The sequence below is a fragment of the Apodemus sylvaticus genome, chromosome 23, assembly GCF_947179515.1.
Source record: "Apodemus sylvaticus chromosome 23, mApoSyl1.1, whole genome shotgun sequence".
Lineage (NCBI taxonomy): Eukaryota > Metazoa > Chordata > Mammalia > Rodentia > Muridae > Apodemus > Apodemus sylvaticus.
The window spans coordinates 13602941-13629592 of record NC_067494.1 but is presented as its reverse complement, the minus strand read 5'-3'; the positions used below and the strand labels follow the sequence as shown (position 1 = coordinate 13629592).

The following is a 26652-nucleotide window of genomic DNA, read 5'->3' as shown; positions in this document are numbered from 1 at the left end:
TCCCCCCACCCTCTCTCTCTCCCTTCCCTCTCTCCCTCTCTCCCTCTCTTCCTCTCTCCCTTCTTCTCTTTCTTCTCCCCTCTCTCCCTCCCTTCCCTCACTCCCTCACATGTAAAGTTATGAGATGTTAAAATACCTATCACAGGGCATCATAAAGAATAAAAAGTGATTAAAATAATAGAAGTGACCAAAAAAACTGCAAGAGTTTGTTATATAATAACTTTTCGAAGTGCTCTAAAAATGCTGGAGCAAAGAAAAAAATGTTGAAGATTAAATTTTATTATGATATAATGACACTAAATTGCAGTGTATTTAAGTGAAAGGGAAATGAAAATAGTATTTGTTACTAAATTACTAAAGAACCTAATGTACTCAAGATCTTTTCACGGAAATCTTACATGGGCTGCTGGTACTAAAATAGAGTATTTCTTTAATTCTAATGCTTTTATGTAATGTTCCTGCTGGCATCTTGTCACTTTAAATGCTTTACTCTTTTGCACATTGCGACATATGGAAACAGTTATTTAACATATACAGTGGGCTTTCTGGTTAATGTCCACTGGACCTCCGGTATTTCTAACAGGTGGACCCAGTAGCAACAGCCAGTCTTGAGAATGGTCAGTGTAAGAGCGATACTCACACTTGACTAGTCAGAGGACGCTCCTATAAATTCTTGCTTCCTAAGACTGAGACATCTCATTGACCTTGTTTCTCTGAAGCCCTGACTTTCTTCCTGTAAACTATGTTGAAACTGATAGGCTGTTTGGGTTGTTTTTGTCTAGGTTGCTAAGGAACGCCACAGTCTTAGCTAGAGGTCCAAGAAGTAGGGACATAGTCAGAAAATAAAGCAAGGCAAGGTAGCCCTTCGTTGCTCGAGTTTTCTGCCTCTAGGTCCCATGGAGACCACTGCTGAACCAGAATTCTCAAACTCTTTGGACTGTGTGGCCTATATGGTTTAGAACACAGCAAACCAAAGATCCTTTCTACCTATTTCTTCTGTAGCATTGAAGAATGAGTTTTGGATCATGATACTCAGTGGAAGACCCTCACAACCCTAGACAGTTGTCCTTACTGACCCTTATACTAGATGTTTCTGAATGTTATCACTATAATGGATCAGCTCCAGAGCTTTATGCTGGTCAGGTGCTCTAGCACCGAGTTCCATCTATGGTCCCTTTCCAGGATTGATTGATTGATTGATTGACTGATAACAAATCTACAGTGATTAGCATTGTGGTGACTTAACACGAGGGTCACAGACTTCTCCATCACAGTGGAGAAGGCATGTGGGTGGCCCGTGGACAGCCTGTGGTGGCAGGAGCTTGCAGCAGCCAATGTCTTCAGATGGTGAAGATTGAAAAGCAGAGAACCAGACTCGAAGTCACCTTAGTCTATAACTCTAAAAGTTGCCCCTATGGCCTGATGTCCACCAGCTCGACCCCGTGTCCAGAATGGTCCACAAACTCCCTCAACAGTACCATCATCTAGGAAATGATGATGAGCCCGTGGGAGAAGTTCACATCCAGACCTTAACAACAGGGTGCTGAGGCAGGCTAGACTGTAGGCAAGATTAAAATTGTAGATGAGGGAAGATGAACACATTGTGGATGTGCTGGCGTATCAGGGCAGAGGTCTAGGCAGAGTTTGGGCCAGACAGAGAGCAGAGCTTACTCCTGAAGAGCCATCTGTGCATTTCACCCCCCTCCCTCCTCCTCCTCCTCCTCCTCCTCCTCCTCCTCCTCCTCCTCCTCCTCCTCCTCCACCCATCTGCTGTTCTAGCCCCTGCAAGTCTGAACTTTTTCGCTGTAGATCTCTGTGCTTTCCTTGGTCGAGGACATCTTTCCTTTGCTTACTTGAGTGTAGTCACACTCCCAGAACAGAGCTGGAACATGTGCTACCAGCTCCTGGCTACCCTCTCTTATCTCCCACCTCCCATCGCTCCCCCTGCAAGAAGGGGTAGTCCAAGAAGGGGGTAGTCTCTTCTTCTGGAGACATTTCTCAAATGGTTCCTTTTGATGTAAATTACAGGGGGTTACTTAGAAATTCTCTTTCCTCTTTAATGAAGGGTCCCATCATCTAGGCACCAAGTGTTTAAAAACACGACAGTTCACATCCAGACCATAACAAGAGGATGCTGAGGTGGGCTAGAGTGAGGGGATTGTGGATGAACTGGAGTATCAGAGCAGAGAGAGTTGGGTGGAGCTTGGTGCAGAGACAGCAGAGCACGGGACATGATAATCTCAGGTAGAGCAGTCCTTAGAACCTTGCCCGGACCAGGAGAACTAATAGATTATTATTGAAGGCTTGAATGAATGAGGAGAAGGAGAAAGGCATGAATGAGGGAAGGAAGGAAACAGATGTAAAAATTCTTTTTAAAAAGAACATCAAGAAAAATAAATGTAAAGAAAAATAGCACCAGAGATGTTTCCCGAAAAGTTAGCTAGCAGCCAACTGATTGCCATGGTCACAGTGTTTGCATCAAACTGAAAATTCACCTACATTTCTAGGGTGGCAACCTCCTGGAAGTAGGAGTGGGTTTGTCATTGCCTTTTTGAAGTCAGCATGTTTTCGATGTTTTACATATTTGGTGGGTTAGATTACAAGAACGCACGCCTGAATCTACTTTCTGTATAACCACATCCTTCCAGCCCGGGCTGGAAAATAACACTGCAGGCCAGAAGACAAGACGCTCGCGAGTTTGCTGTTCTCTCTTTTCTAGGCTGAATCCATGTCTTTGGACTTCACAACACGTTACAGCTTGATTGTGTAGTGAAAGAGAAAAGACTTCAGTTCTGCACTCGTGGGTTGATTGCTGTATCTGGGGGCATTTTGATAATTTCCTGTTCAGTGGACAAAAAGGAAGAAAGAGACATTTATAGCATGTTCCATTTGTCTGTGTCTATGGTATATGTGTGTGTGTGTTCACTTGCACACTTGTACACATGTATGTATGAATGGGAGCCGAATGTTAGTGTTGGGTGTCTCTTTGATTGCTCTCCATTTGATGTTTGGGAGACAGTCTCTCCCTGAACTTTGAACTTGATGAATCAGCTAGACTGGCCAGCTAAAGAGCTGCATTTGGATCCAGTTGTTGCTGCTTCCCTAGTTACTGGGATTATAGGCACCCGCAAACATTTTTTTTTTTACATGGGTGCTGGGGGTGCGAAGAACTAGGTCTTCATGCTGACACAGTAAATGACTACTTTCCTTGCTCAGCCCTGCCCCCCCCCCCCCCCCCCCCCCGCCTCCATCCCTGTATATCCCATCTTTAAAAGTCATTACAAGGGCTGGGAAGATGGCTCTGTGGATGAAGGTGCTTGTTGCTGAGCCTGATAACCTGAACCAGCCAATGCACGTTGTCCATTGACCTTGACATGTGCATGTGTGTGTGTGCGCGCGCGCGCGCGTGCGCGCATACATATATGCGTACACACACATATACACCCCCCAAATGAATGTCATTTTTTTCCTTTATTAAAAAAGTCATTACTAGCTTTGACCTGAGTTCTCATGGCTGTCTTTTCACGCCTACATGATTTCTTGAGTGGTTCCTCAATGCTAGTATATTCCAACATTGATAAATTCCTTATGGGTATAGCAAGGCAGCCTGGAATTCAGTTCCTTTGACTGGTATGTAATTTCATCGTCAGGATGATGTTGTTGTAATCCCAAAATAAACATTTAGCATGTATAGGAATTCAGGATGACAGATCTTTTGGTGGCCTAATCTAAAATGAAGGTTGTAGGATCATTAGCCAGAATAGCAAACGGAGCCCAAGGAGAATTGCTTTCTGCATTAGAAAACACACACACACACACACACACACAGAGAGAGAGAGAGAGAGAGAGAGAGAGAGAGAGAGAGAGAGAGAGAAACTAAGCAGTAAAACATGCAGGAAGTGGAGCCCATTATAGTAACCATGATAGAAGAGTGGCCACTTACTGGAGTTAGAAGCTATGAGACATTTCTAACTACCAGGGGTCCCAGATGATAGGAACATTCCAAGCCATCATTCTGACAAGCATAGTTGAAAAGTTATAGCATGAAAATTTGGAACTCCAACGATTCCTGAAATATATTAGTAAAACATTCCTGGAAGAACAACTGTGGGAAGTTTTACATTCTTCATCTGAGTCTCAGAAAATGGAGACAGTTGGGTAAACATACTGCACATCTTGGACTCTGTACAGCTTTCTTCAGGAAGAGGAGGGGGAGGATGAAGTCTGTGAGAATGATAGATTTGGGACAAGTTTCTCCATCACTTGAAAAAAATAAAGAAGCATAACTTAGGAGTCTAGACTCAAGACTGCTTTAAAAGAGGAATTGTTTCTTAAGTGTGTGTGTGTGTGTGTGTGTGTGTGTGTTTAGGGTAACAGGGTTTGTAACCCACTTGATATGGTGATATGGATTCTGGGAACTGAACTGGGATTTTCTACCAGGTTAAGAGGCTCTTTCATTAACCACTGAACCATATCTCCAACTGAGAAATACATCTTGAAATCAACACATTCTGAATTCGTGGAGAGGTACAAAGAAGTAATTTAACGTGTCATTTTTTTTTTTTAATCAACAAAAACACTCAAGCACAACATGATCTCAACACTTGGTCCCTTCTTCGAAGAAGGGAACTGATGGTCCGCATCGTTCTTAGAAAGTCCTCACTTGTCCTGGGAGGTGTAGGTCATCTCGCAGAAGTCCACCAGAGATATCTGTAGGCTAGTCTGTATTAACTCACGAAAGGCTGGAAACCCAGCGGACAGCACTGGGCGTCACCTTAAATCCTGGAGGGACAGTGCTTCACAGCCTGTCACTATAGTGGTGATAAATTAAAATGCTCTGAACTCTGCTCACCCCAGATGCTCTGGATGTTGGACAGAAAACACACACACAAACTGCCTTTATATTTTAATCTGCCTTAACTCGCTCAATGCCTGGGCACTCATGAACCTCCACGCGGCTAGCACACACTCCCCTCTGCTGTTTCTGAGTGAACACTTCCTAAATTTATATGTTATCTTTACCGCCCTGCTTCCTTCTGGGCAGCCCTCCCACAGGGCCGCTTTCTCTTTGCACTACATTTCGGTTGTCTCACCCTCCTGTTCCTTCACAGCGTGGTCCACCCGTCGCCCCTCTCACGGTGGCCTCCTTTCTTCCCTTCTCCTGTGTTTCCTCTCTGGGAATCCTTAAAATCCCACCTCTGTCTTCTTGCCCAACCATTGGTCGCTGGTTCTTTACGGTTCAGTCAAAAAACCAACTGTTGGCTGGGGCCCACAGGGTACCTATGAATTCCTATGGAAGCACAAATCGGCTTCCCAGCATACCGTAACCCACCAGCTTCCTCCACCAGCTTCCTCATTCTTCTTTCTGCCCGGTGTTTCCCAGCTTGGTTCATCCTGTCACCTGGCTAGTCACTCGGTAGACAGACCCCTGTTTAAGATTTGTGCTACTGGCTAGGGTGTATCCGGTGTGGTGCCTGCCTGAGAATTCACATTCATGGGCAGAGCTGACAAAAGCTAAGTTCCGAATTTATGGTAATTGCTAACTCAGGTTGTTTTCATGGGTGATGGGAAATCATAAAGATGTCTTTGAGCATTCCCCCAGGTGTTCAAAGCAGCCCATAAGGAGGATTAACTAGCTCTGCCTGTGGCAGTAATGCCCAGATAAGCAGTTATTTGAGACCGTGGCTCTTGTCAAAAAGGTATTATCATGGAGTGATCACATTTTTTTTCTGGTGACCCTAATATGTGCCCTCCTGTAGCTTTTGAACTTATTGTATGACTCTTTGTCTACTTTTATACTCTTCCTCCTTCCATGTTTCTCTTTTCTGACAAGGCATTTATGTGGCATAGCTGGGGCTAGCCCTACCTCAGGGTTTCTGGCTTCACTCACCAGAATGCTAGGATTCCAAGCATATACAATCACACCTAATCCCTGCTTTTATTTACTAAGTAATTTGCCTGTGATCACTTAATATCTGAAATGTTAAGCCTCTTGGAGTGGCTGAGTTGTTCTCTTTTTATCATGAAACCATATTCGTGCCCACGAACTTTAATTAGTGGTAATATAAATAAAATTATTTAAAAAGAATTCTATGCCAGTTTCTTGAAAAGTAGCTCTCTCACCTTTGATCAGTTTCATTGTGAAACACTTTAAACTTCTTTAAATTTCCCCTGAATTTTTAGGTCATGCTTTTTAAATTATTTTTATCATACCATTTCAAGTGCTAAAATTTTAGATTTATTTCGGTCTTTATTCTTTGAAAAAGTTAACTTTATATTGACATCATGTCTTTCCCCCCCCTCAGATTTTGTTTAACAAACAGCTTTTCTTTGCATATAGTTTGTAGAGCCCATGTTCTCAGGTGTTTCATAGAAAAGATTTTCCAGTTTGTTTTTAGTGAACAAACACATATTTGAATGAACACAAACACTTCAGGAGATTTCTTTTTGGGGGAGTTGCAATGTTCAGTTGTGGGAATACAATGGTGCTAGTATTTTCCTGGGGATGTCCTCTGTCCAAATATATTCCAGAAGCTTCCCAGTTATTCCCACTTGGTGCAGAAAGAGTAAGGTTGAAACATGGATAATGGTGAATATTCTGTGCCTACCTGGGCACCTGCAGGCCTCTACACATGATTCAGTGACTCCTGCTTTATCTAGGAGTTCTTACTTTGTAGCAGAAAATGCACACATTTGCAGTTCTTTAAGAGACTAGGCATTTTGAATTCTCTTGATTTATTCATGGCGGTGGACACCGGATTGCCAAGAGAATTTCTGGATAACTGGTAGACCTGCCAAGAGAATCTCTGCATAACTGGTCAACCAGCCAAGACAATCACTGGATAACTGGTAGACCTGCTCTCGTTTATCTAGCAATTTGCCACGCTGGCTGTTTTGCCTTGTACCATGCTTATAACCCTCCTTTTACTCTTTCTATGGGTCGATAATATACCGATAACATTTGTGTGTGTTGTACAAGGTTCAAATCCAGTACTTCGCATGTGGTAGGTTAGTACCACTGAGCTACATCCCACCTTGGCATTAATTTCACACACACACACACACACACACACACACACACACACCCCAGCCTATGTTTCCAGTGTGGCCATTGCTTGCCTGTGGCATGATAATAGTCTCTCTTTGGCTGCTCACAGTGTGACTCCCGTACCCATCATGCCTGTCATTCATCTGGATGCTCATGAGAAAGGCAGGTTGTAATTCCTACCTGTCACAATTGAATCAGAACCTTGTTTTTGTTTTGTTTTTTAATCCAAGATATCCTGGTGACTCATGTGCACATTAAATGTACCTACCAGTCTGAACTTGGTATTTTTTTTTAACCATATAAACTCCCACACAGTGTTTGATTCATTATTTCTGTCTACTACATTTAAAAAAGGACTCTAATGACCTATTAACAGTGAAAGGTGCACAGTGCCCTGAGCCTGTGACACACATTTCCAGCAGGTACCATCTTGATGATTAGTAAGTATTCAGGCTCTATTAAGAGTTACTGAGAGGTAACTCTTTCTTGTTTTTCTCCAGAAAGCCATTGACTGATCATTGGCTTCTTGTATATTCCTGAGCCATAGTATACCCAGAGTAACCATGTTAAATGCAGATTGGTGCCCTGTTGCCTTATGAAGGGACTAGAGCTATTGTAACCAGGAAGGGCTCCTGTCAGAGATGCTACGGTTATTGTTATTAAATATCTGAGTGTGTCTGGAAGAAACAGAATTTTATTTGATTTTTTTTTCAGTGTTGGTTTAAAAAATAATTAGAAATAGAGGCAATGACTAGGAAGTTTGAAGAAAGGCAGGAATGTGGCTCAGTGGTGGAATGCTTGTCTGACATCTGTTAGGTGCTGGAATAGCTCTTGGAAGAATCAATATTGAAGACAGTGACTAGAGATATGGTGTTTTCTGATCTTCCAGAAGGCCCAAGTTTGGTTCCCAGCCCCCATGTCACATGGCTCACGGCTACCTGTAACTCCAGTGTTAGGGGATCCAATGCCTCTTTTGGCCTCCACACACACACACACACACACACACACAGCATATACTCAACACAGCCACATACACAGAAATGTTTTAAAAGAATCTAGAGAGAAAAGATTACTTTTATACTAAAAATACTTTAAAAGGATTGCGAATAGTCTGATAATGGAGCATGTCCACCGGTAGAACAAGAGTCGTTCAAGGGCCACCAGGTCCGTCGCAGAGAGATGAGGAGGGGCCTGTATTGTTTTCTATAGGTCCCCCAGATCCTAATCACCATTGCTTTTTCTTTTGCAAAAGCGGGGGGGGGGGGGGGGGGAGGCAGGGAGAGGGAGAGAGAAAGGGAGATAGAGGAAGAGGGAGAAAGGGGGGAAAGAGGGAAGGAGGAGAGGGAGATAGACTTGTGTAGAGCATTCTGTAGACTCAGGCTGGGTCTTTTAGTCCCAGTCCTGATTACATGCAGGCTTTGTGTTGACACCCAGCATGGCTTTTGCTTGTGTGGGGGTGGTGTCTGTCTGTCTGCCTGCTGAGCTGCTATAAGGACACTCCACTCTCCGTGGTTTAGTCAGTCTTCATCTATAATGCTCCACTCCCCACTGTCTGCTTTACACTTCGTTACTACATTTATTTATATTTGTGTGGCTCTGATGGGCACATGTGTGCCGTGTCACACGTGTGGAAGTCAGAGGACAGCTAAGTGAGTGTCTGTTCTCTCCTCCCACTGTGGGACCTGGGAGATCAAAGCAGGTTGTCTTGGTGGCAAGCATGCTTACCTGCTGGCCATTTCAGACCCTTGCTAGCTACTTTAAGAACACCGTTGTCAAATACGTCAGTGGAAAGCTGGGCGGTGGTGATGCATGCCTGTAATCCCACTGGGAGGCAGAGGCAGAGGCAGGAGGATTTCTGAGTTTGAGGCCAGCCTGGTCTACAGAGTGAGTTCCAGGACAGCTAGGGCTATACAGAGAAACCCTATCTCCAAAAAACCAAATCCACCCCCCCCCAAAAAGCAAAACAAAACAAAACAACATGTCAGTGGAATGGCCCTCAGAAATTCCTAAATCTTTGATGTAGTTGTACCTAACGGTGTATAATTAGCTAGTTTTCTTGCCATTGCTGGTTTTTATTATCTTCTACATGTCATTTTTCGTGGATCTACAAATGAACATTTTTCCTGTCTCTTCAAGGTTTTAGTAGACTTTGTGCATGGATTCCCTTATGTGTAGGTTTAAGCAAGAGGCAACTTTAAAGATCACGGTAGTTTAGAATGTGACACATCACAGAAGGTGTTAGGGAGAAAAACTTTCCAGCAGTGTTGGGCATCTGTAGTCCTGGTACTCCGTTGCTAGACGGGAGGCCAGGAAACTGGAGGACCAGCTAGCCTGACATAAGCATCAGCCAAACAAAGACCCTTCCTGAACAAGGTTCTGAAAGGTGGCATCCGGTCTACATGCACCTACATATGCGAGCACGCACGCGCTCACACACACACACACACACACACACGAAAGAAGAGAGGCTCACTTACTTTCCTAGGAAGCCCATATGTATGTATGTACATATATGTATATATATGTATATGTGTATGTGTATGTATATAATACACACACACATATATAATTACTGGCTTCAGGAAGGACAGGTTATATGTATTTTTATTGTCAAGTAGCACATGTGGATTTGAACCCTCCTACGTGGCTTCTCTGCCCATAGCTCTGAGCGAGGCAATCAGCAAAAATGTGTAGGATTCTGGCAGAGAAAATGAGATATGGGCAGTGACAGGAGCCAAGCGTTATTTTCAGAGTCTACTTGGTGAACGGGTTTTGTGATTTCCGTGGTCAGCATTGTAGGTGTGCTGGGCGCTCAGGCACTCCTGTCTCCATGGCTCAAACAAAACGAGAAAAAGCCAGTCTAGGGAAAAGGTCCCCACAGCCTCTTGACCCAGAAACCAGAGGCAGCCAGAGCCTGCTGCCTTCCCGCTTAACACTGTGCTCCCCGGAGAAAACTTCCTAGGTCACATCAGTGCTGTTTCATCATCAGAATTACCATTGCATTCATGGTGGAAAACTGAAAAATCAGGGAAGCTACTTTTCTTCCCTCGAATTTATGTGTAGATAAAATGCATTTTTATAAAGACTATGTTATAAAAAAGGGAAACATTATCATTTGTTCAACCGACTTAGACTTTTCCAAAACAGGACATACAATAGATGTAAATGCTCCAATTAAATTGCTCAATAAGTGATTTAATAACGGGCAAGTGCGTGCCAGATGCCCCCGCCAGCCTTGCAAACGGGAAGAAATCAGGTTCCATCCAAGTACCGCTGACACTGGCCTTCGTTAGAAGAACGGCGATTTACTTCCATTAATGTGAAAGTGAGTATTTGTCGGCAAAATTTCTAAGGAGCAGGATAATGGATCCAAGTGCTGAAGTAGGCAGCCTGATCTTCGCGTGGCTGCCGGATGAGAGGACATTTTTAAGGCAGCTTCCAAATCATGAAATCAGTTGGTTCTGGTGGTTTTCAGACTTAGCGAACATTAGAGTCATCTGATTCTGAAAACAAAAACAAATAAACAACAATAACAAAAACCTGTTCTTCCCCCACAGCACATACAACCTAGTAAACCAGGCTTTCCTGGGTGAGGACTGAGCTCACTATTTTGAAGCTGCTCTGATTGCAGTGTACACCCAAGGCTGTGCATGAATCATGCCTTACATGACAAGGCCTTGCAAGTGTACTTTGTCTAGCCAGGAGTCCCAGGTGTGGGCGTCGATGAACTTGGCACAAGGACTGGATAGATGTCTTTGGACACTGGGGTGCGTAGGTGGAAGGTACCGGTAAGCTTCCTGGTATTGGGTCGGTGACCTGGCTGGATCTTTTAGCACAATCTTAATGTGTCTTGGGTTTTTGTTAAATTGTTAGCAGACTTCCTTGTAACTCTGACATAGTGAACAGAAATTTTGGGACAGGCAGGAAAGCGGAGTCTGTGTGTGTATGTGCATGCATACGTGTGTGTGATTTTAGTATGTGTGTGTGTGTGTGTGTGTGTGTGTGTATATATATAATTATATTTTTAGAATATATTGTATACATTATGTTTTAGAGCAATTTTAATTTCATGGCAATAAAGAACATTCTTATACCCTCCCTATTTCTGCACATACACAGCCTCTTCCACTGTCAACCTCCTTACCCGAAGAATGCATTCATTACAACTGATGAACTTTCACTGCCTTATCATTATTGTCCCAAATCTATAGCTTACAGTCAGAATTATTCTTGGTGTAAACTCTACAAGTTTAGGTAGATATATGATATCAAATATCCACTATAACGATACCACAAAGGAAAGTTGCACCATCCTAAAATGTCCTCCATGTTCCCTATTTGTCTCTCTGCCCACTCACTAGCCACTGGCAAGTGTCGCTCCTTTTACATCTTAGAAGGTCTCAGTGCTGAACTGTATGATATACCAGTTTCTTTCACTTAGTAATATACATCTGACTCTGTCATATCTTTTCGTAGCTTGACAGCTCAGTTCCCATGTGCCGTGCGTGCCTCAGTTTACCCATTCACTTGAGGTTTCTTGGTTGTCTCTAAGTTCTCACAGTTGGCTATGGACATCTGTGTGCAGGGTTAGTCTCTTTTGCCAGTATAAGTATCAATGCATTGGATAAATGAATAGGAATACAACTAACAACAGATAACAGGACAAATGTGCTCTGTGAGACCCTGCCAAACTGTCTTTCATGGTAGCTGTGCCTTCCTGTTGATGCTGCTGTCTGTCCATCCTGATACATGCTTACTGTTGCTGCTGGGGCCTGTCCACTGTGGCTGATGCTGCCCGCCCATCCTGATGCTTCCTTCCTGTTGGTGCTGCTGTCTGCCTGCCCATGCTGATGCTTCTTCCTGTTGGTGCTGCTGTTTGCCTGCCCATGCTGATGCTTCTTCCTGTTGGTGCTGCTGTTTGCCTGCCCATGCTGATGCTTCTTCCTGTTGGTGCTGCTGCCTGCCTGCCCATGCTGATGCTTCTTTCCTATTGGTGCTGCTGTTTGCCTGCCCATGCTGATGCTTCTTCCTGTTGGTGCTGCTATCTGCCCACCCATGCTGATGCTTCTTTCCTATTGGTGCTGCTGTCTGCCCGCCCATGCTGATGCCTCTTCCTCTTGGTGCTGCTGTCTGCCTGCCTGCCAACCATGATGCCATTACAGAGCTGCTTCATTGTTGTTTCTTTGCAAGTCCCTCAGGGCAAGAGCTAGTGATTAAATTTTCATGTGCTTTTTTTTTCTTCTATTTTTCTTTTGCCATCTGTTTATCTTCTTTGCTAACGTGTGTGCTCAAGTGTTTGTTGTACTTTTCAGTCTGATTGGTTTCACTGGGGGTTTTAACGACTTTTTAAAAAAAATTTACGTTTTTGTATAACTTCTGTGTCAGATGTTTCTTGAAAATAAATCTTCTAGTCTGCAGCTTGTGTTCTGATTCTTGACAGTGCCTTTTTCATTGGCAACAGAAGAATATTTTCAGAAGAAAGGGAGAGGGAAGAAGAGAGGAGAGAAGTGTGTGTGTGTGTGTGTGTGTGTGTGAGAGAGAGAGAGAGAGAGAGAGAGAGAGAGAGAGAGAGAGAGAGAGAGCGTGTGTATGTGTGTGTGTGTGTGTGATCTAAAATTTACAGTGTAGACCAGGCTGGTCTAGAACTCACAGAGATCCACCTGCCTCTGCTTCCCAAGTGCTGGGATTAAATGTGTGTGCCACCATGTCTGGCCAAAGCAGTAGTCCTCAAATCCAGGCTAACAGTTCTTTCTTTGGTGGCCTATGCTTTCAGTGTCCTGTTTAAGAAGTGACCAACTACCATGTCTGCCAGTGATTGCCTAGTTATTCCCTTGTATCTTCCAGGAGAATCAAGTCTGTGGCTCCATTTGGGTTAGTTTTTCCGAAGAGCTAAGGTCTGTCTCTAGATCCATTTTCTTTTCCTATGTGACATTAAAGTTGCTGCAGCCTCATTTATTGGAAAGACTTTGTTCCGTTGGATGGCTTTTGCTCACGCTGTGTGGGCTCATTCCTGGTTCTCTGCTTTCTTTCTTTCATTCACCAGTTCATCTGTTTTTGTTTGTTTTGCTGCTAATATGGCATTGATTTGATGACCGTGGTTCACAGTACACTGTGAATTTGAGTGACACCAGTGCAGTGGCTAACTTCTCAGTTGCCGACTTGACACACCTGGGAAGAAGGAACCTTGGCCTGTGGGGCATTGTCTTGGTCAATGATTCCTGTGAGATGGCTAGGAACCTCTGAGGGACAGTGCTGACCCTGGGCAGGTGGTCCTGGGCGTGTAAGAAAGCAGGCTGGCCCCCAGCAAGGGAAGCCAGCCAGTGACTTGCATTCTTCCATGGTGTCTGCTTCAATTCCTGCCTCCAGTTCCCTTGATAATGGACCTGTGAGTGCAGATTAACCCTTTCCTCCTTAGGTTTCTTTTGCTTGTGGTGTTTATCACAATGACAGAGAAGCAAATGCAGAGAGCCAGTTTTTCAACGTTACGCTTCTTTTTCCTATCGTATTAGCTACCCCAAGCCTTTTGCCTCTTTGTAGGACAGTGGTTCTCACCCTTCCTAATGCTACGACCCTTTCATACAGATCCTCATGTGGCGATCCACAACCATAAAATTATTTTCGTGGCTACTTCAAAACTGTAATTTTGCTACTGTTATAAACCATCGTGTAAATACCTGATATTTCCAGTGATCTTAAAGGAATTTCGAACTACAGGTTGAGAACCACTGCTTTGGGATCAGCTTGCCAAAATTCACAAGGTACCTTACTGAGATTTTGCTTCAGATCACCTTTCATCCACCTATAACATCAATGGAGGGAAACTGATATTGTAAGTCTTGAGTCTTTTCCATGTCTATGAGCAGGGACCACATCTTCACTTACTTCGTTCTTGGAGTTTTTTTAAAAAATATTTTCATAGTTTATCTTATATAGATCTTGCACATTTTTTATTAGACGTACAAATAACGAGAACTCTTTTTTTTTTTTTTGGATGACTAAGAGGAAAGGTTGGCTGGTAAAGTGTTTGTTATATGTAAAGCCTGAGTTTGATCTCCCCAGAATCCACATTAAAAAGCCAGGCACAGTCGTCCTGCATGGAAAGGGGAGGGGCTCACAAGCCACAACTCTTAACTGAGGACCTGTTAACAGTTGATAGCTCTGGGAGAGGGGAAGCCAGTTTTATCTAAGAGTGTGGCCCACAGTGGACCGACCATGTTTCAGGAGATGGTCCCACAGCCGTGAGTGTCTAGGCTGCACAAATCGGACTTGGGTTATTAAAAAGAGGAGGGACATGATACTGGGAAGAGGAAAAAAGGCAAAGGGTGTATTTTGGGAGGCATGGCAGGTGAATATGATCTACATAATTTGATTGAAATTTTCAAAGAACTAATGGAAACATTACACTAATTTTTAAAAACACAGAGTGATACTCATTTCTAATCTCAGCTCTGGGGAGGCAGAGACAGGGAGACCTGTGGAGATGGCTAGCCAGCCAGTTTTGTCAAATTTAGAGTTCTAGGTTCTTTGAGAGACCTGGTCTCAAAAAGTAAGGTCAAGAGGTACTGATGAAGACACACGTACTTGCAGGCACCCAACATGGATGTGTGCGTGCACGGCATACAAATTTATCTCAGGAAGTGATAATGTAACTGATACTCTATTTTTAATTTCAAATTTTACTTCGTGGTTAGCATATAGGAAAACAATTGGTTTTGTATATTAACTTTTAGTTTTGAATCTCTGTTTTGACCACTACAGTTCTAAGAAGTTTTTAAGCTATTTTGTGAAATTTCTCTGTAGACAATTATCATGCTCGGTAATAAGGACAAGTTTTATTTCCTCCTTTCTAATTAGTATGCCTTTTGCAGATAGTCTCCATCTTATAAAGATGCGATTTACGATTTTCAACCCTACAACAGCGCAAATGCTCACAACCATTTTGGCTTCACTCTGTCCAGCTGCAGAAGTAAATGAAGGATCTGAAATACCGAGTAACTTATTATAAAGTTGTTTTTATACCAAGATGATTTTGCCCAACTTGATGTATTCTGATTCTACTTAACATAGGTGGTGAAGCCATGATGTTTTGTAGGTTTATTGAATGTGTATTTTAATTAGAGTATTTTCAACTCACAAATGTATTGGATATAACTCTTGTGTGAGTTGAGTATTCTCTTCATTTCCTTGTCTTATTCCGTAGGATTTTACTATGATGTTGTAAGGAATAGTGAGAGGAGGTATACTTATCTTTTCTTCATCTAAGTTGGAAAGCTAGTATCTCACCATTACACATGAATGTTAGCTGTGAGTTATCTGTAGCTATTTGCACAGACTTTTATCCTTCTGATTGAGTAGCAATTGTGAACATCTTTAGTCTTCCCAGCTGTAGGGCAGCAACTAAAAGGGATTATTATCGATGCATTATTTATAGAACAATAGTAATTTTCCTCCCAGACTATACGGGGATATGTATGATAATATATGAATGAAATGCACCAAAAATGTATGGTACCTCCATTTGCTAATTAATAGTCATTTTAACACATGCATTCTGTGATAATGTGAAATATATATATGTACAATCTTACTATATTGCTGAGGCTGGCCTCGAACTCACTGCAATCCTGTCTCAGCCTCCTACGTGATAAGATTCTAAGTCAAAGACCACACATCATTAAATACACTGTATTACACTGTATTATATATTATATTTTTAAGAACTATTAACCATAAAACCATTACATTTTATCATCTACCTGGATATAGCTTTACTCTCTTGTGTATTTAATGGTCACACTGCTACGGTCATCAGGATAGTCCGTATGGAACCAAGCCAAGTTGTTGACAGGAACACACACGCAACACCTCAGCGAGATGTGGAGGAGTTACTGGAAACCCAACATCATGGCAAGGCAGTGATTCTAAGAGTGAAAACCACCCACCACTTAAACATACCTATTTCCAATAATGATAATAATATAGGAACATAGCACTTGCACAGAGTTAAAACAATCCAAGTAAATGGTGGGAAATGACCTTGTTATTTTTTTACTCAAGATCATTTTCCTAGTCTGGCTTATGTATGATATGCTCGAAGGAATGGAATGGAACAGATTTAAAAAGCAATTTGTGTGATACTTCTTCTAAAGTGAGGCAGGATAACTCAGGAGCCCTTGTAAACATGATGTTTGGTTAGCAATGGGATTACGGATGGTGGAATTTCAGGTTCTCATATTTTCTCTCTCTGCCTGTGTTCCTCTGAAATAAATCACAATGAGCAGAAAGACCCACAGTCTGAGTCTGGCCATCTGGATTAAACCGGTTCTCCAAGAATATCTTGCACTTACAGTTCAGGACTCAAGGAACACATGGTCTGACTTATAAAACCACTTTGTCTCGTGGATGTCTGAAAAAAAAAAAAAGACCTTAGCTTTGGCATCTGTGCTTCCAGTAAGAGATGAAAATAAACAACAGAAACCTGTGAGGACAGAGGTAAACTCCTGGGGGAGGGGACAACAAAGGAATCTGAGGAAGGAAAGGAATAAGGAGAGAAGGAAGTAGGTATCTTTTCACACCACCTCTGCCCACTTCAGGACACTGACCAAAAAGCCAAGGTGCAAACTTGCGCCAAATGAAGTTCATTTTACTCCAAGGTACATGAGGGCTGACATTTAAAAGCTGGCTGAGGTCGTTCTTTACCATTTTTTGAAATATTCTTTCTTACATGGGCTGGGAGATTTGGAAAAAGCAGCTTGTCATTGAGAGAAATGTGACCAGCATGTGGCTGACAAGAGTCTTAAGAGAAGCGCTTCGGGTGTCAGACATGTCGAGCACTCTCATGGGGATTTTAGGCCTCGGTGGGCATCTTTTCCCAGTGTCCCTTGGAGGAGCATTTACTATGCAGTCTCTGTCCCGTTGGTCAAGCGCGGCAGGGGTGGTGGAGAGTGAAGAGAGAGGTTTACCTAGATGGCACTGGTCAGCTTGACATCATGAAATCACAGACATCTGGGACCCTACCGAGGAGACTAAGACATGTATTCAGTTGGCCATCCTCAGATTTTTCTGCGATCTTGTAACCAGCTGCTCTCCAAACCCGAGAACTACCTGAGCTGATGGCTGGGTCTCTGAGTTGGAAGATGTTCTTTACAGATTTCTTCAAAACACCCAAAGTTCTTGTGAGATGAACGTAGCTGAAATTGCCAATCACCCAGCTCCCGTAATCAGGAAGAGAGTAGAAATCCCACCTATGACCTGTTGTTGACAGGTCCCTGTGGTGGCAGTCAACTGTGCGGGAGCCTCTCAGTAAAGGGTGCCCAGGACTCACTCTGCAGCAGTCACTAATAGTCACTAAGGGCTCCCTTCCCATAAGAGGGACTATTGTTACTCTTATATGACTGACAGAAATATGAGCTTAGGGTGTAAGACCGGGGCTCCTGGTATTGCTTGCTGCATGGTACAAGTGTGGGCTTGTACAGTGTGACTCCAGGCCATTACACCCCTAGGTCCGCCCACTCCTGAGGCACACTGCTTTCCATACTCCGTTTCCACAACTCCTTAAGATCTGATGGCATTGGGCTGGAGAGATGGCTCAGTGGTTAAGAGCACTGACTACTCTTCCAGAGGTCCTGAGTTCAATTCCCAGCATCCACATGGTGACTCGCAACCATCAGTAATGTGATCTGACACCCTCTTCTGCTGTGTCTGAAGACAGCTACAGTGTACTTAAACATAAAATAAATCTTTAAAAAAAAAAAAAGATAACGATGGCATTGTCAAAGGAGCCTCTACCACTAACCAGCTCTGTATTTTACGGGTCAGAATGCCCGGTGTCTTCTCAGCACACTGAGCACACTTGCTTCAGTTTGTGCACTGTCTGTTCTCTTGCCAGACTTACCAGGGCCATAAATTGTGTGTGTACATGCACGCACGCGTGTGTGTGCATGTATGTGTACATGTATGTCTGTGTGGATGTATGTGCATATGTGTGCATAGGGCGCCTCAGTGATGCGCCCTGCTCGGTTTTGTATGCTAGGTGCTTTGTTTCCGATGGTTAATTAGGCAGATAGAAACAAATGCTGAGAGTTCGGGGAACATGTGACTCTCTTTCGAATGAATTCATCTCGTTAATACCTTCGGAAATTTTACAGTTCGTTTGGAGTCCTTTCTGTTGGTGTGGTGGTGTGCGGACTTTACCTTTTGGGTGAATCTGGGGGAGCTCTCTTTGATTCAAGGAGTTGGTGGTTTTGTTTGTTTCTCTTGTTTTGGGAGCATGAGCTAAAAGAAACCCTGTCTCGAAAAAACCAAATCCAAAAAACCAAAAATAAAAAAAATAAAATAAAGTAAAAAAAAAAAGTTGTCCTTTTACTACAAAGGCTATTTCTCTGAAGTGTTTTGGTTAAACAGGTAATTCCTCCTTCCCACCCTCACTCCCAGTGTAGACAAGAAGGCATCGCTGTAGCATGCAAGGGGGGTGATTTTTGTAAGAGAAAGGGACACAAACTCCCTGGAGGACTGTGAACATATGGGTGATAGGTCTAGAAAGAGGATATATCTCTTAGTAAGTTCAAGCATATTAAGGCACAAGCAAAAGTCAGCATCTTTCCTTCTAAGAGGTTATACTGGAAATAAATCCCCCAACGTGATTGTACGAATTCACTCCCGTAAACTTCCTGTAGCTTGCGCAGCTGGATGGGTGGCGTTCTTCATGCATTGGAGGTGATGTGTGCACATTCTCAGATGGTGGAGGAAGGGACTCCTGGATCGTGCAGTCTCAGCACACTGGGGCCTGTCCTTCCTTCCCAGTGTTGGTGTGCTGACTTAACCCAGTGTCCCGCCTTCTCTTTCCCATCCTTTTTCAGAGCCCCTCTTCAGAACCAGTCACTTCCTATCCTGTGCCCCGTAAGTAAATTTCCTTTGAGCCTCAAGCCCTGCGCTCCTGTGGCCAGCTGTCTCCTCTCATGTGAAGACCCAGCACTCACAGAGCAGCTGCTACCAATTCCTTTGATCCCTCGATAATCGTATCTTTCATAGAATAAATAACAAAAATCTTGTTAAGTAAGCAAGGTGTGAGAGCAGAATAGAGTATTTCCAGGCTGGGTTGGTCAGGATTGCCACAGAGCCTCCTCCACAGTGTGACAGGAAGGCCTGGAAAGGTCCCCTGGGAGGAAGGACAGTGTGCTACACAGCGGGAGCTGCCTAGGTATTTTTCTCGCCTCACTGGTGTCTGTTGTATGGACCATGCCCTTTGCTCTCCTGGAGATAGGCCACGTCATCCCTGTGGCTGGTCTTGTAGATGGACAACTCTCTCTCTCTTTTTATTTTCTTGTGACACTTCTGTGAATGTGCTCATTTTTCAAGTTAAAACATTACTATTAAATTTCTTGGAAAGCTAGTTCCTTAAAACAATTTAATTTTAGTTGACATTGGGTGTGAAAAGACTAATTTGTTACAGTTAAGGAAGGTCAAGCTGCTAGCAAGAACACAACAAAACAAAAAAGATCAATAGTCAATGAAGAGTCCTCACCCCACTCATTTGCCTAATCTATCATACTCAAGAAAGATATTTAACACCCTCCCTCAAAGAATCGTGGAACTCAAATGCAATGTCAACACATACTCTAGGAATGGCCGAATCATAGTTGCACATCTGTGGTGTTAGAATTACAGAACCATTGTGGGAGTTTTTGTCAGTCAGTCATTGATTAGGCGTGGAAAAGAAGTGTGGCCAGGTACTTGGCGCTTCAGTGAAACCCAGGGGGAAAGTTCTGATGCTGACCCCTTAGGAATCCTGGACCAGTCTGGAGCTCCCGGGGATCATTCTCACCTCTGAGATCCAGCCAGGCTTCTAAGCACAGGGGAAAACTCAAGGGGGAATCCTCCAAGCTGACCTGCTGGCCATGGTGAACCATTCTCTGCCACATGACTAGTGTGAAGCATCTTGGCTTCATCCATTCACCACATAGAGCAAGTGTACCAGACTCTCTTACTCTATTCTGAGCTATACCCCAGCCCTAGAAATGATAATCTATTAGATAAAGAATACATATATTGTGTGCAGCTTGACACCACCTGTCTTAGTTAGGGTTTTACTGCTGTGAACAGACACCATGACCAATGCAAGTCTTATAAAAGACAACATTTACTTGGGGCTGGCTCACAGATTCTGCGGTTCAGTCCATTGTCATCAAGGCAGAAGCATGGCAGCATCCAGGCAGGCCTGGTGCAGGAGGAGCTGAGGGTTCTATATCTTTATCCAAAGGACACCAGGAACAGACTGGGCATCCTCAGGCAGCTAGGAGGAAGATCTCTAAGCCCAAGCCCACAGTGACACACTTCCTCCAACAATAGTGCTACTTCTAGTAGTGCCACTCCCTGGGACGAGCATATACAAACCATCACACTGACCTACATTTTTTTTTTTTTGCATGCATACAGTTTAATTATCACGCTACATATTTATATTCTGAAAGATAAGGCTTACTGCCACAGTACCTTGTAACACTTAGAATAATTCTTTTTTTTTCTCCATTTTATTTTATGTGTCATGGGTGTTTTACTGGTGTGTCTGCGAACCACATGCAAGCAGTGTCTTGGGAGGCGAGGAGAGGGCATTGGGCTACAATTTGGGTACAGATGATTGCGAGCTGCCCTGCGGGTGCTGGTAATTGAATTGGGTCCTCCGGAAGACACCTAGTGCTGTTGACCATTGGGCACCTCTCCAGCCCTGTTAAAATAATAATTTTCTTAATGTCATGAGATAATTCTGTCCATTTTCAGAATTTTAACTCTCACAAAGTTGTTGATTTTGTAGTTTGTGTTGGCAGAATCCAAGTAAGATCCTCATTGCAATCCACTTTTGATTTCTAATTTCTTCTCTGCTCCCGCATAATTTTTTTTTTTTAGACAAAATAAAACCAGATCATTTTCCCCACATATTTTTTTCTAGAGTCTGAATTGTGGTCACTGGATCACTGTGTTGTGTAAACATAACACACAGAAATGGCAGTGAGAATTTTTTCCCTTACCAAAGATGGGAAAATATTCCAGTCAAAACAGTCAAACATGAAGGAACAGCCATAGCTTTTTTTTTTTTCTGAAGAATACCGTCACGGGATGTGAAAGTTCTTCCTAGCTGTTCTCTGCTGTCTCTGCGAAGTTGTTAATGTCTAGAATGATGGGGAATGAGATTCTACTCAAGATACACATCCAAGAAAAGCAATCAGATTTTCCCAGATGATTATAACCTAAGCAACTGCCAATTCACTGAGGCCAATGCTTGGTTTGGTGGGGAGTGGTGGACTTGTGTAAGATTCTTAAAACTCCAGAGTTCTCCGAGTACTTCAGACCTCACTAAAGCATGATTGAAGACAGAGCACTGAAGTATGATTGAAGGCGGAGCTTTGATGATGTAATTAAAACTGACCAGGGAAGACAAGAAACAAATAACATACACTTTAGCTGCCGTCTCAAAAGCACACTGAACTCTTAAAATAGCCCGGTTAGACTTTTCAGTGTCTTAAGTTAGATTAATTACCTAGGGCTGCAGTATACTACAAGAAACGAGTTTATAGAGAGCTGAATTTATAATGACTTAAGCCCAGGATATCTTCAGGAAATGTAGCAGTTCTATCCTGTTTCTACCTCTAATGCATAGGATGTTTGTAGTACAACTACTTTCCCGACTACCTTACAAATAAATGAGACTGTGACTATGGTTACTTTATCTGGTTTTGACAATTCCTGGGGGCGGGGGTGGGGTGGGGTGGGGTGGGGGGCGTAACCCCTAATCTACTCTTCTAACTGCTGGCCTAGCTACCTCCCCAGCGGTGTGCCCCACATACTTGCTGTTTCTCCTGGCCATGTGCTCATGATTTCTCTTCCCTCAAGGCAGCTTTCTCCTCTCCTCATTTCTCCCTCTTTTCCCTCTTCTTCTTCCTCCTCCCCCTCCACCTCCTCCAACTCTACCTCATGGTCTCTCTCCTCTCCTCAGCTCTCCACCTCAACCAGGTCACTAGAAACCCACTTAACTCAAATTCCTCCAGTAATTGGCTGTAGTCATTTTTATTTAACAGATAGTTTTAAATCAAGGAACAAAGTCCTAGACCTTTCAGAATTTAACATTTGAATACATAGCACCAAACTTTTGATAGGTGTTCTCTGTCTTGTCATGGATTTTAGGATTTTGATACCATCCTCCAACACATACACTTGAACTCATGGCCATCAATCCTGCCCTGTCCTGAGTACTAGGATATAGGTATGTGCCACCACACCCATCTTACCCTATATATCCCTTATAAATCATTCCTCAGTTCTAATATTAAGAAATTAATTCTTTGACAGATGTAATGGCTCATAATCTCGATATAAGTACCTGAGAGGCTTAGGTAGGAGGAATGTTTGAGGCCAGCATGGGACTGTATAAGTGGGAAGATTTGAATATGCTTGGCCCATAGACAGTGGTACAGTTAGGAGGTGTGGTCTTGTTGGAGGAAGTGTGTCACTGTGGGGGTGGGCTTTGGAGGTCTCCTCCTATGCTCTGGCTCCTGCCACTGCTGAAGAGAGCTTCCTCCTAGCTGCTTCTGCCGGGAGACTTTTTGCGTTAAGATGCAGACCTTCTCCAGCACCATGCCTACCTGCATGCTTCCATGCATCTTGCTATGTTGATGTGATGGTTTATATATGCTAGGCACAGGGAGTAACATGATTAGAAGGTGTGGTCCTGTTGGAGTGGGTGTGTCCCTATTGGAGTGGGTGTGTCCCTATTGGAGTGGGTGTGTCCCTATTGGAGTGGGTGTGTCCCTGTTGGAGTGGGTGTGTCCCTGTTGGAGTGGGTGTTTTATTGTGGATGTGGGCTATAAGACCTTCATCCTAGAAGCCTGGAAGTCAGTCTTCCACTAGCAGCCTTCAGATGAAGATGTACAACTCTCAGCTCCTCCTGCACCATGCCTACCTGGATGCTGCCATGCTCCCACCTGGATGATAATGGACTGAACCTATAAGCTAACCCCAATTAAATGTTGTCCTTTATAAGACTTGCCTTGGTCATGGTGTCTATTCACTGCAGTAAAGCTCTATCTAGGACAGATGATAATGAACTAAACCTCTGAAACTCTCAGCCAGACCCAATTAAATGTAGTCCTTTTTGAGAGTTGCCTTGGTCATGGTGTCTCTTCATAACAATGGAAACCCTATCAAAAACAAGAAGAAATCGTAGTAAATAATAAATAAGTAAAATCTTAAGGTATACCTAGATCCTATTTTAACTCAGAAAGAGAATAACATGTTTTAATATAAGACCTTTTGTGTTTAAAAAACACAAAAGTAGTTTTGTGTTTTTAAAAAAGCAAAATTATATAGGGGGCTATTGTGTGTGACCATTAAAATACCACTTTAAGTCTAGAAGATGACTCAGTCAGTAAAGGGCCTTTGAGGACCTGTTTGATCCACAGAAGCTACATTTTCCTAAAGGATAGGCATTATGGTGTTCACTTGCAATTCCATTAGTGGGAAAGGCATTGATAAGAAACCTCAGGGGGTTATGGCCAGCTAGCCTGACCTACTTAGTGAACTACAGGTCAGTGAGAGACCCTTTTTCTTTCTTTCTTTCTTTCTTTCTTTCTTTCTTTCTTTCTTTCTTTCTTTCTTTCTTTCTTTCTTTCTTTCTTTCTTTCTTTCTTTTTTTTTTTTGAGACCCTTTTTCAAAAACAAGAATATAATGCCTGGGGAATTATCCCTAGGACTGTCCTCTCTTCATGTGCATGCACACATGTGAGCATGCACACACACACACACACACACACACACACACTCACCTGTACAGAAACTATTCCATCATAAAGTATTTGCTGCACGCTAGAAGATAAAGATGTGGCATATTTACTTCCTCATCAGCCAGTGTGAAGGACTCCTTGAATACAGAATTTGGGTACAGCATTTACCATCAGAAGTTGTGTGCTCAAGATTCTTCTTTGCCAGAAGAGAAGGATTCCTTGCCAGCCCTGTTCACCTGTAACTAAGAAGAATTGTTTGTGAGATTGGACTTTTTATGCCTGGATCAGGCTTTGGTCTCTGGCCATTGAGTTCTTCAGTCTCTAGCTTTTCAGTTACACCCTTTGCTCCTTCACACAGCTTCATTGTGAGGATGAGAGAGAGAGACTCGTGAAAGTTTAGGGGGTTGCTGTGGCACCACTGTCACCTCCACAAGTGACACTGACAGATTCCTCGGGGTGCAGATGAAATGTGGGGAAGTTCAGGCAGGTCACTGCTGCCCAGATTTCCAGTCCTGGCCCCGGGATTCAGGGGAGTCCATCTCTCTGTGGAAAGACCCCAGCTCTCTGCCCAACAAGAATCACCAGCTGAAGTCAAAGACCTCAGTATCCTTTCCATTTCATCTTTTTCTCTGCCATTAATACTTCCCTTCCTCCCCTTAAAATGTCCTTTCTTTATTAACCTTTTCTCTCTGACACAGAGCCTAACCCATCTATCTTGTCTGAGAACACAGATTATCCATCTACGTTCATTAGCTCTCTGGATTCCTGAATCTTTAGCTGATGTTCAAATGTACTACTCCAATACTGAAATCCTTCTGCCTCTCCTGAGTCTTCTCTGATATCTTTATTTTCTTACTAATCATTCTTTCCAAAGATCTTGGCAAATAATCCTGGTTCTTCGGGGACCCTTCTGTGTTCTTCTCATTTCATTTAGCACCCCGAGTTTGCTCAAGTTCCCGTTCTTCAATGGGAGGCTTCTCTGTAACTCTTGTACCAACAGAAATTGTTCCTGACCTGCCCCATTCTCTATAGCAAAGTTCTAGAACCTCTCATGCTAACTTATTTGGAAAAGGGGTCTTTGCAGATGTGATCGTGCTAAGGACTGCGAGATAAGCTCCTCTTGGAGTATCTCGGAGGCTCCCAAATGCCACCCTCAGTACCCCGATAAGAGATGCAGAGGGTAGGTTAACATTACATGTACATACAACATCAGCCCAGGCTCTCTGATGCTTTGATTCTAGACTTCGGACCTTTAAAATACAGAATATGTTTCTGTTGTTCTCATGACATAAAGTTCTTGTTAAGTTGTTACAGTGGCCAAGGAAGTTAATAGGGTCGTCCTTTACCGTACTGGGGAAGAGATTAACCAGAGATGAGCCGGCTCGCACCAAGTGAGCATGTCCCAGGAGCCAGCATGTGGTGAGAGCACGCCCTGGAGCATGGCTCCCGGGAGCCTCCCTTGCCCTCGTCTCCCCTCCTGGTGTTCACCCCCCACCTTTACATCCCACCCTTTTTACGTCCACTGTTGATAGCTTATACACGGGGCTGCTGTGCTCGTCCGTTATCTGTCTTTTATTGAACATGATCTGTGTTTCCATTGGGTACATAACAAGGAGGGGAAGTCCTGGGTCTTAGAACCCTTCACGTTTTGTTCAGTGCTGGACTGACATTCTCTTCTCCACCCACTGCTTCAGGTACAGCCTGAAGCTGAGACTCGTACATCTATTCCTCTGAATCTGACCTTTCCGCTGAGATTCAAGGGTAGCTATCAGTGTATCAGTGTGTGTATGTGTGTGTGTGTGTGTGTGTATGTAGAATCTAACCCCCCCCACATACACACACACACACACACACACACACAGAGAGGGGGGGAAGGATTGAGAGAGAGAGAGAGAGAGAGAGAGAGAGAGAGAGAGAGAGAGAGAAGACATTTAGCGCGAGTCAATCTAGACTCAGTTCCTGAAAAAAAAAAAACAAAAAGCTGCCTTGTGTCCTTTCTGGGATCATGTCAGATTACCATCTTTCATTCTTTGGGTCCAAATCATAATTTCATTTCTCTTTGCCTCTCTTCACCCTAAAGTCTACCGCCCCCTATATTTTCTCTACCTAATTATAGGGTCACACTTTCTTCTGGATGATTCATAAATAATTCCTCATCCTTCCATTAAAAAAACAAAAGTCCATCATCTATCCACAGACTACAGGTTTCTGCTCTCAGAGCCCAGCTTTGATCCTGCATGTTCCTCAGTGAAATTCATGCCTATGGGCAGACTATAGGATCATTGCAAAAGACCAGTCTCGAGCATGGCTGTCGACTCAAGGCAAAACTATTTATGCTGGCTTTCTGTCCGTTGCCATAAACTTGACTTCAAGCTCATTTTTATGAGGAAGACTCTTAGATGTTTTCATAAGAAATTGGCTTATTAACATTGTCTTCATACATACTTTTATGCTAAATTACTCAAAGGGCTTCCTTTGAGCATTTCTTGTAATGGTTGCATATAATTATCATTCATAGAATCTTTACGATCTTTACCACCTATAAAATCCTAATAATTTTATATAGTTATTATTGTTTTATGGTATACATGTGTGCTTCTGTGTGTGTGTGTATGTGTGTGCTTCTGTGTGTGTGTGTGTGTACACATATGCGTATCTGTTTCTGGAGGTCAGAGATCAGCAGCTGATGTCCACCTTAATTTTGGGGACAGCCTTTCACTGAACCAGAAGCTCATTGATTCCGACAGCATGTCTACCCAGTGAGGCTCAGGGATCTTCCTGTCTCTGCCTCCCCGACTAGGATGACAGGTGTGTACTGCCGTACCTGGCTTT

At 43.3% G+C, this 26652-nt stretch overlaps 2 protein-coding genes across 2 annotated transcripts in view; one reads left to right on the top strand and one right to left on the bottom strand.

Moving 5' to 3' along the window:
• Nucleotides 1-26652, top strand: part of Map3k5 (mitogen-activated protein kinase kinase kinase 5) — a 208393-nt gene that overhangs the window by 26220 nt on the left and 155521 nt on the right. The gene's annotated exons all lie outside the window — the stretch shown is intronic.
• Nucleotides 10229-12266, bottom strand: LOC127674177 (uncharacterized). Its single transcript, XM_052170036.1, has 2 exons — nt 11806-12266; nt 10229-10551 (listed from the first exon to the last, which is right to left on the bottom strand). Exons 1-2 carry the CDS (start codon nt 12103-12105, stop codon nt 10492-10494), a joined length of 360 nt encoding a protein of 119 aa, XP_052025996.1. The 5' UTR covers nt 12106-12266; the 3' UTR covers nt 10229-10491.